At 33.0% G+C, this 10,820-nt stretch overlaps 1 protein-coding gene across 1 annotated transcript; it reads left to right on the forward strand.

Annotated features, from left to right (window-relative positions):
• The first annotated feature begins 4,164 nt into the window (after positions 1-4,164).
• On the forward strand, positions 4,165-10,553 carry LOC145332055 (uncharacterized). The gene is made up of 8 exons (XM_080176963.1): positions 4,165-4,482; positions 5,656-5,777; positions 6,098-6,154; positions 6,649-6,707; positions 8,246-8,354; positions 8,609-9,419; positions 9,593-9,688; positions 10,023-10,553. Exons 1-8 carry the CDS (start codon positions 4,423-4,425, stop codon positions 10,107-10,109), a joined length of 1,401 nt encoding a protein of 466 aa, XP_080033089.1. The 5' UTR covers positions 4,165-4,422; the 3' UTR covers positions 10,110-10,553.
• Positions 10,554-10,820: the final 267 nt, after the last annotated feature.

The following is a 10,820-nucleotide window of genomic DNA, read 5'->3' on the forward strand; positions in this document are numbered from 1 at the left end:
ACTTTTAAAATAATTGGGGGGGGGGGGTGTACAAATGTCAAACCCTCATTTTGTGGGAAGGCACCCTTAATGCATACATCACGTCGCGTCGCTTACTTTTAGAAGCGTAGCTACACTGTTATTGCTATTGTTTGGTTAGAGACTTCTAGTAACGAACATATTTGTTACACAAATTGTGTTGGATAATTACAAGGAATAATTTGTTAATCATAATTATTAAACTACATTGTCCTATCCCTTTAGATCCCTGAGGGAAACATAATAATGCTAATATTGGTGTGGCCTCTCATTGGCTAATTTTTTTACGTCATAATCAGAGTCAGACACTTTTACTAGGTTCATCTAAAATTTTAGCCCCTTCTGGTATCTTTAATACAAATGTTGGACGTCCTTATGATCTAACTATTATATAGAAAATTTAAGCCCAATATTTCGCTTCTTGTTAACCTTGTTGTAGCTACATTTATAAAATAACTGTTTTTGTATGTATAAATATAATTATTTGATTTCATAGTTTTCAATAAAGTACAAATGATATTACTACCTTTATTAGCGTAGCTACAGAATATAGACGTGCAATGTCAGATAGACAGTAATAATTCTATTTTTCCAGTATGGTTTAGAAACCGATTAATATCTGCTAAATAAGAACCATACGTCAGCCATACTGAAAAATCATGTATAGCATCGTATTACAGACAATTTTGCAAAAGTATTAAAACAAAAAATTAGTTTTAATATCCGCAGAATTTAAGAATTAGATGATTTACGGCTGCAGCTGCCTATACCTTAGGGTAGCTAAATTAAAACTTGATGGCTGCGGCTGATTTAAGCTCAGACATGTTGTGGATTAGGGTGGCTGCTTATTAGAGTGCAGTGGTTAAATTTAGATTTGGTGGATGAGGCGCATATTTGGTGGCTTAGTAATCAGAGCAGCCGATTGTGAGGCAGCTTTATGAAGCTCGGCTGAGGGTTGAGAATGGCTGTAGCTGTTGAGCCCTATTTAATATATAAGTTTGATTAAAAAAACAAAAGAACAAAATTGTATTATATACAGGGTGTCCCTCGTAAACTGTTTTTTTTTAAACACTTATTACTCCCTTAATATTTGAGCTATCTTAGTAAAATAAAAAGTATTTGGCAGCCTACTACTGACCATTTTATGGGGTAATGATGAAAAATCCACAAAATAAACAGGAAAAAATCTACGAGGTATTACATAAGAGGTTCATTTTATTGAATTTAGACTAACCCACAAGAAAATATTTCCTTTGTGAACTTTAGGATTAGTTAGTAAGTGCAGTCAATATTTTTTTTTCCTTTGAATGATATTGTAATTACTTTATAAAAGATAACTAAATAATAATTCATAATTAAAAAATCATATTAAATTGATAGGAATTGCACTTTCCTTTTCATCTTTTCTTCCCCAAATAAAAAGAATAATTCAACTTAAAAAGGAAAGTATTTTCCTTTTTGTCTGCTATTTTGGTAAACAATAGAATAAAATATAAAATAACAGGAATAAATGTATGAAGAAAAAAGGATTAAAATATATTTCTGTAAGATTACAATATTTGAGGAAAGCTAATTCATACTACAAAATCACTAAATTAAAAAAAAATAGATTTACTCAGTCTTTATTTCTGGTTCATCTATAAACAATATTCGATGAACTGAATTTAGTTTCCGAAAGTGTGCGTAGCTTCCGCGTCCTATCTCAATATTTGCTACTAGCTAAAAAAGCTTCAAACTTCAAAAAAAATCAAAATTTGAAAAATTAAAATTTTTGAATGTATAATGTATAAATCGTTTATACATTAAATCGCTTTTCCATTTGACCGGAGTCGCTGAAAATAGGGTCTGCAATAATTGGGTTATCTGCTGTACACTTTAGGAAACTAGGGCTCGAATAGGAAATTTATTTCAGCTGATCCAATATTCAATATTCAATACTATTTTTTGCGATATTATTTTTTTTTGTATTTAGTATCATTTTTATGAAAGTTGTTCAATATAAGAAGAAATTAAGACACTTTTTTAACTACATTTATTTTTTTTATTTAAACATTTTTTTCTTTATTGGCGACAATGTCTGTTGAGACATAAAATTTATTTAAATACTTTTCCTGTTTTATGTCATTTGTATTCTAATAAGACTAAAAGCTACTGTTTTAGTACAACTTATTACAAAAATTATTAGTTTTTAAAAACCCGATGTTTTTAGATGTTTCCTATGGAGAAAATACACTTTTCAGATAAATGGCAATCAAAATCCTTAATTATATTATAAAAGGTTACAACTGCACTTATATTCCAAAAATTTTATTGGTTTTAGTGAAAATTGACTGCACTTATTAGTTAGGGTCCAAAGGGCTGGTCGCTCAGACTTTCTGAGCACAAAAATGGAACAGGCTTAACATGGCATACCAGAAATTCTCAATATTCAATAATCTGAAGTGTAATATAAGTGAACAATATGTAAAAATAGGCATAATATTGATCTTCTTTGTTAATTTTTCATGTGAGCTTGCTTCAAATGCACACGAGAACCTGCAATATACCAGATTTTTTAATCAAACTACAATGCCAGATCTTATAATGTCTGGAGTAAGTCTTTTTGATCCACCGTTTGACCACCAGCTTCTTTTAAAGTTAATTAAGGCATATTTTTCTTGTGGATTAGTCTTATATTCCCTAAAATCAGCCTGTTATGTATTACCTTGTTAACTTTGCGAATTTTTCATCACTATATCATTAAATGGTCAGTAGTAGGCTGCCAAATACTTTTTATTTTACTAAGATAGCTCAAATATAAAGGAAGTAATAAGTGTTTCAACAGTTTACGAGGGACACCCTGTATTTATGTTTAATTTGATATGTGTTAATAACAGGGGCTGCTATTCAGCCAATTAATTTCATTTGAAATTGCCGAAATTTAAATATTTTTTTGGAGTAAAGTTGGAGTAAAACTTGTTTTTTGTGTTACTGAAAGGGAAGTGGGTAAAAGGGGGGGTGGGTGGGAGAAAGGGGATTGAGGGGAAATTTTCACTTAGAATTGTTTGTCAGAATCACATTCCCTTTTCCCCTTGTTAATAAGAAGAGTTAGAGTCACCTCTCTAATTATAGAACTTTATAGAATTTAAACCATGGAGGTAGCTCTCTAACCTAATCACTCTTTTAAATACAAATTAGGATTGTAGAGGAAAAACTGGTTAAAATTAATCTACAACTCTTTCATCCCCCCTTCCCCCCTACATACACAATTTACCAAGTCTAAAAAGCTTAACTTAGAGGAAAGATTAATTCATTATCCATTACCATATCCCTGAATATCATCTACATATACTATGCAGTTTAAGTGTAGTTACATAATGCGTAAAATTTCAGGTTTCCTAGATTTTTTCAAAGGGAATTTTTACTTTAAAATACAAAAAGTTTGTTTTATAATAACATGACATTTTTAAATTAAACTTTTTGGATATATTTAGCCTATTGCTACGCAAAGAACTGGCCCATGGAACGAAGGGTTTAATATAGAGTTATATAACTCTGTCAGCTGATTATAAAAACATTGTCTGTCCCACTATCTATCTATGTATTATATCGCTCTCTCCTTTTATTCTTTCTCCGTCTGAACTTGATTTTCCTTGCGAGTCAGCAAAATTTTAAAACAGCTATTTCTACACAACTTTATATGGGTATTATTTATAGTATTTTTCCTTCTATAACTATTTTGCTAAAGGTAGAAAAGAGGGTTTTATTTAGATATAAACCGTCAAAAAATAAAGAAGTCCAAGTTTTCTGTTAAAAAAATATAACATATATAGAATTTTTTTTTTATTGAGTGTAAAATAATACATATATAAATAAAAGATGTCGTGGATCTTTTTCGTCTGCTAGCAAATTGCTTTCTACTCTTATTGAGTGACTTGGCTGTGTTGGTATTCCTGACGCTTTTGGTTGATTTTCAAGGACACAATTAAAAGTCGCCACATTGTCCTCGGGGTGGGGACATAGAGTAATTTAACCCCTCCTCCCTCTATTGTTTTACTTTAACAGTGGAATAAAAAATCAGTTTTACAGCAAATATATTTTTGCTATTTTCTATATGAAGGTCTTAGATATTTTGTGTAAACACTAAAATCTAGGCGCCTGCTTACAAAATTCTTCTATAACTCAAGCCCAGTTCAGTTCAGCTAAAAATGTTCAGTTAAATACACCACAAACTTAAAAACACACACAGATAACAACTTCAAACTTGCTTTTTTAGTTTGCAAAAAAATCCTCAAATGCACTAGTGTAGAACTGTGTTTAAAAAAGTTTTTATTTTTTTGCCGCATTTTTACCGTACGTACGACAAACAACACACGACGATTTCTGTAAGTTAGACAAATAATTTTTTTGAACGAGAAAATCAAGATGTTTCAACCAAATTTGAGAAGTTTTAATTGTATGCTGTGTAGAAAGAATATTTTGAAGGTAGGTAAGCTTGATTTATTTTAATATTAAATTGATTATTTATTACAAGTTGTAGAAAATGTAAAAGCAAAACTACTTTTTAAGGTAAAGCTTTTCTCTAATTTAGATCTTTCCATCCGTTTGTCTTATAGTTATCAGAATTTAATGATTAATGGATAATTTTCTTTGTTTTTTTAAGGCAATTAATAGAACAACAAAAAAATATTTCAGTTTTTATTTAAAAAGTACAGTAAAATCTAAATTTCAAAACTTAGGTGTCAACATATAAAAATGGTTTTAGCGCATTTTTCTTTAAAAAATGGATTTTCTGTAGTCGACTTTGGGGGGCCAGTACTCCCTCCCTGGTTGAGATATGACCTTCAAACTTTGATATGTTCTAGTACATGTCCCTAATAGTATCTCTATATCTCAACTTTGAAGTGTTTAGCAGCCATTCTTGCAAAAGGTTGATTATTTGAGCATAAGAAAAATGCGCTAAAACCATTTTTAGATGTAGAAGTTTTCAATTTTAGATTTTACTGTACTTTTTAAATAAAAACTGAAATATTTTTTTGTTGTTCTATTAATTGCCTTAAAAAACGAAGAAAATAAGCCATTAATCATTAATTTCTGATAACTATAAGTGGGGTAAAATTGCTTTCAAAAAAGTTCTCATAAAAAAAAACACACTGTAGATGTTGTCATCCTTTTTATTTAATGTATTACCGCCATTCTTCAATTCTTATCTTATTGTGTACTTTCTGTACTTTCAGTTGGAGAAAATTATCAATGTTTATTACAATGGTTACCCAAACTATAAGAGAGGAAGGGACAATGGCGTAAAAATAAAACTGACCCCTAAAAGTTTTAAGAGGATGTTTTCTCATTGTAGTTTTATAAATCTTGATTTGTTTGTACAGTCTAAACTTTTTCACGTCAAAATATTTAAAGAAGGGGTAATTTTGTATGATATTATTAGGGTTGTACCATGATAGTGAGTTTGATTTTATTTATTTGTATGTTCTTTGAATTTTTGCATATTCTAACAAAAGCTTTGTTTTGACAACTGAAAATCTGCTCTACGAATCACTTTGTCTGTTTGTCTATTCCATGATTATATGTAGTTCTTCGCTACATATGGATTTTGTCATCCTTTTTTTTATCTAATCACTATTTTTTATTTTGTATATTAAGATCTCTGGTCAGACCCTATCCTACAACACCTCTGGTATTCTTGGGGGAAGAACAAGAGCACAATTAATATCCAAAGTTACCCAGCTACACAATAACAGATTTATTCACACAAGCAAAACTAAGTGAGTATATTATAATTTTTTTCTAGTTTGGCTTCGAAACCGATAAAAATCCGCTGAATTAAAACTGGTTTTAGGCCAAAAATTATGTATCGTATCGTAATATAGACATTTTCCCATGAATTTGTGTCATTTGATTTACACTTAAGGACGTGCATGTTTTTTGAGGTGAATAAAAAAAAGGGGTTTCAAAGTTCAGGGGGGGGGGTAATATAATGTATTTTTTGTATTTAGGAGGGGGGGGGGGGGTATAAACTCATTACTACCCCCCACCCTCCCCTTGAAAGTCTAAATTTTTTAAAAATAAATTGTCTTTTTTTTAGGTTTAAAGCTCTTGAGAATTACAAGAGGCCCAGCATTTCAGAAATTGGTGTTCCCAAGTAAGTAGAATTATCTAAAGTAGCGTAGTTTTTCTACAAGTCATGTTTCCATATATATTTAATATTTTTCTTTTTTTGTGGTGGCAGACTAAATTTAATGCCTATTTTGTATTTTTATTGAATTGTTTAGTCTTTCACCATTTCTTTTCTGTAAAAAAATATATTTAATGTAAGAGGTTAACTCATAAACATAATATGAACTTTATATATTTATTCAGATATAACATATTATTTCGAGCATGTTTGCTTACTTTAGATGCCAGTGTAAAACTAAAGTTTAAAATGAATTTAAAATAGAATTAAAATAAAAGAAGTTTTACAAATATTTTGAAGATTTAAAAATTTATAGAAAGCAGCACCAGATTTTCTTTTGGTTTTGCATTCTATGTTAAACGCTTCTTTGAACATTCCAGTCCTATTTATTCTAACTTTTGTGTTATTTCATAGAAAGACGACATATTATGATTAATGCTAATACTGATCTTTTCTACCAGGGAACCATGGAAACAAGTTTTTGATAGAAACCAGAAGAAATTCAATCTGCACTTAGCTGGTATGTTATCAGTCATAGACGTCCAATATAGGGGATAAAGGGGTGTTTACTGTTTACCCCCCTCAAATATAGAAAACCCTCATTTTACTCCCCTAAAATTTTAAGAAATACAGGGTGCGCCACATATCCTCGGACATTTTCTAAATTGTAAACAAATGAACATAAAATCGTCAATTTTAAAGATTTTATTAAATTTTAAAAACTGGGAAGCAAACTAGGTATATGACTATTAGATTATTGATTAAAATCGCCGCCAGCATCAATCATCGCCTTTACCCGCCTCCTCAACCGCCGGCAGGCCCAGGTCAAAATGTACCTGTCCAAGATGGCGAAGTTCTCCTTGATAGTGACAATGGGGGAGGTCTTTGTGGTATGGGCACGTCTATTGGTGCATGCTTCAAAGTAGCCCTAGGCCAAAAAGTCCATTGAATTAAGATCAGGCTGCTGGGAGGCCACATTTCCTTAGGAATGTGAGTAACCGCAGGATCCTAATTCACCCAACTTTCAAGCTACCATTTGACACGGAGGCCTTTATTTAGACCACAGTTGAGCTAGAACGACGTTCTATACCTTTTTAGAAATGGCATGAAGATTCAAATAGGGTTGTCAGCGCAATCCATAGTCTTAAATGAGTTTTTAAGTTCCATATGGGTCTCTTAAGTCGAGAACCGAGAAATTTTCACGATTTTACACGATTTTTGACGTTTTTGACATCTCTAAATCTGTCACGTTTCACTTTGCCGGAGTACTACAGCCAAACCATTTTAGATAGAGAGCTCTAGTCTTTTCTAGTGTCTTACTTATGTATCTAACAGTATCCCCAGCAAGTTGCACAACTCTACCTCATCTACAGATGGACTGAGGTCCGATTTATTAGGCCCTAGTCGAGAATCCAGATTATACCACCGGCGCAACTCGAATCTGCCTTGTTGAACATAAGCGCGGCCAGCTCGGAGTACGAGCCCATCTTCGTCCAAAGAATTTTTTGTGCTTAAAGGTCATTACCTAAGGTTTTTATAGTGGGGTTAAACGTCCTGATTGGTCAAGTAGTTTTGACGCTATGGCCGTTTAAAGAATGTCCGAGGATATGTGGCGCACCCTGTACAATAAAAAAATACCCACGTCAAACCCTTAGAACCCCTCATTTTAACCCCCACACAATAGAAACCATAGACCTCTCTGTTACCAGTTGTGAACCTTCTTTGCAAGTTTGGTGTGTAAGTCAGTTGCTTTAGTTGTGTTTGTTGTCATAGCCTTGTAGCTGAATGTAGATGGAGTAGAAAACTTTTATTTGTGATTGTTTAAATTTTTTTTTATGAGAACTGAAAGATTCTTTAGAGTAATATAGTTTAAGTAGTATTGTATCATAGTAGACTGAGAGATTCCAACATACCCTGTTGAAATGTTTCTCTAAGCTGGCTACTATAACGATACGCCCCCACCCCCCTTCTGACTTAACCCAATTCATTCCCCTGACCACAAAGGAAGGTAATGATCAATATTTTTATAATTTATAGTAATTTAATTGTCTATTTCAGTTGGAATAGCGAGCTCCGGATTAACCATTTTCTGGTTTTGTAACACTATCGAATTCAATACAATGCCAGTGGAATTTATGAAATCTGTACATTACAAAACAATAACTCCGTAAGTATAATATATGTACAGTGCAACTACTCTACATTCAATTTTTATCTGTAGGTGTGTCATTAAAATAAGTGAACATGTAAAAAACATGGGCCTAAGAGAAAGAAACTTTAAAATGACAAAAACATTATTATTATGCTTTTAAAATAAGCAGTTTTAATCGGAGACAAAAACTATTATAACAGACAGACATGAGAACTAATACAGTTTGAAGATTTATAAAATGTAGTTTTGAGATTTATTTTTAATTTCAGGGCAAAAGCAGAACCAGTTGCTGAAGTGGCCGAAGAAGTTTTGGAGGAAGTTGAGGAAATTGATACTTCTGCCTTAGAAGCAGCTGCACTAAAAGCCGCTGAAGAAGCAGCTGCATTAAAAGCTGCAGAAGAAGCAGCTGCTCTAAAAGCCGCTGAAGAAGCAGCTGCACAAAAAGCAGCAGAAGAAGCAGCTGCACTGAAAGCTGCAGAAGAAGCAGCGGCTGCACTAAAAGCTGCAGAGGAGGCAGCAGCTGCACTGAAGGCTGCTAAAGAGGAAGCTGCCAGAAGAGCTGCCGAGGAAGAAGCAGCAAGGAAAGCAGCCGAAGAAGAAGCTGCAAGAAAGGCAGCTGAAGAAGAAGCAGCTAGAAAGGCTGCTGAAGAAGAAGCTGCTAGGAAGGCAGCCGAAGAAGAAGCTGCCAGAAAGGCTGCTGAAGAGGAAGCTGCTAGGAAGGCTGCTGAAGAAGAAGCAGCAAGGAAGGCTGCCGAAGAAGAAGCTGCAAGAAAGGCTGCCGAAGAAGAAGCTGCCAGAAAAGCAGCCGAAGAAGAAGCTGCCAGAAAAGCTGCTGAAGAAGCAGCTGCTGCTGCAGAAATAGCCGCAGAAGAAGCTGCTGCTGCACAAAAGGCCGCAGAAGAAGCCGCTGCCCAAGCAGAATCTCCTGCTGAACTTGGTGCTACTGAAGCTGCACCCAGCGGAGGTGTCATACAAAAGATTGAACATGTTGTAGAAGAGAGTTTGGATGCTGTGGCTACTGTTATTGAAGTTGCTCAGGAAAAGTTGAAATCTGCTGACAAGATTGCAACTGATGTTAAGGTAAAACATATGTTTAAATAGCACAAGTTCTGTTTAATTAGAACTTGCACATGTACATCCTTCTGTCAATTCCAACACGACACCAAGATAAAGAGGTCACATTTTGTATCTTTAAAGGTGTATTTCTTTATTTATGTATTTATGAGAGAATTTAATGTTTAAAACGATATTAGGAAGTAATTGAGGATGGTGAAAAGGTTGTTGACACCGCAGAGAAACTTGTGGAAGATGTGAAAGAGATTGCTAAAGAGGCTGGCCAATTAATACAGGTTATTAAATATTTCTTCTTAACTTTACCAAAAAGATAGACGTACTCCCTCCCACCATTTTTATCTAGGTGCTGTAATTAAAAATCTTGAGTTTACTCCAACAAGCCCCTTGTACATTATTTAAGTTTTCTTTCTAAACTCCTCCTTAGGTTTTTGTGTATTCTACTAATGAGGTACTTAGTTAAGAAGTCTTTATTAAGCAGTCATGTACCTATCTTAATTTAATATTTTTTTTTAAATAAGTTTGGATTAAAGTTCAAAGTTATCTTATTATCATGTTTTTTAAAAGGCAATTAATTTTCGCCTGGCAGGCTACCAATTCAAATATTTTAAGGACGCCGAAAAAGTCATTGAAGACGTGAAATCTCTGGAGTCTGAAATAGGAGTCGCTGCTGCCGAAAAACTGGAAGCTACCTCATAAGGGCACTGCAGCTCTTGATCTAACTGAACAAAAAAATAGACACTGCATACATCACTAAGTGATAAAAACTGTAGTTAAAAGTAATCACAGGTTTGATGAAAGTTTAAGGTATTATTTTCGGTTTGTTTTATTCTATGTGATAATTAATGCAATGATGTATGTAAAATAAATAGGTTTAGGTGCCTTTTCAAATTTCAAATTTTTTGTTACTTTTAGATTTAAAACTTTACCCAAAGGTGCTATAAATGATAAATTAGATGATATCAGAAGTCTATTTTTATAGATATAGGTCGATAGATAAAAGCCATTTTATTAAAATGTACTAGTTAGAGAAAAGTAAAGCATAAAAAGAGCTTTTATGTTATTATTTCTGTATTTACAAATGTACATTGTACAAACATAAACATGTATTTTTTCTTAATAAAAAATTTTTAAGTTTACAAATTGTTATTTTTCTTATATAAATATCAACAACATCAAACACTTAGATTTACAGCTTTTTAAAATACTAGCGGATTCGTCTCTAGCCTCTATGGGCTTCACCCTATGAAGTAAGGGGAAGTCAACCCTACTAAATAGAAATATTTAAAAAGGTTATTCTTTGTTTAATTACTGAAGTGGGGATTTTTTCATTTTTTTTTTGGGGGGGGGGAAGGAGGGGGGATTGGGGTGTCCCACCCCCCAAGAAAATAGCTTAAAACCACCAAAGGA

Source organism: Acartia tonsa, chromosome 11 (assembly GCF_053477335.1).
Source record: "Acartia tonsa isolate MP-2025a chromosome 11, ASM5347733v1, whole genome shotgun sequence".
NCBI classification, from domain to species: Eukaryota; Metazoa; Arthropoda; class Copepoda; order Calanoida; family Acartiidae; genus Acartia; species Acartia tonsa.

Bases quoted from the DNA above. Each gene is read 5' to 3' on its own strand.
- LOC145332055 (XM_080176963.1), top strand. From the start codon at position 4,423: ATGTTTCAACCAAATTTGAGAAGTTTTAATTGTATGCTGTGTAGAAAG. The intron at 6,155-6,648 runs GTAAGTAGAATT...CTTTTCTACCAG, and splicing joins TCAGAAATTGGTGTTCCCAA to GGAACCATGGAAACAAGTTT. The intron at 6,708-8,245 runs GTATGTTATCAG...TGTCTATTTCAG, and splicing joins ATTCAATCTGCACTTAGCTG to TTGGAATAGCGAGCTCCGGA.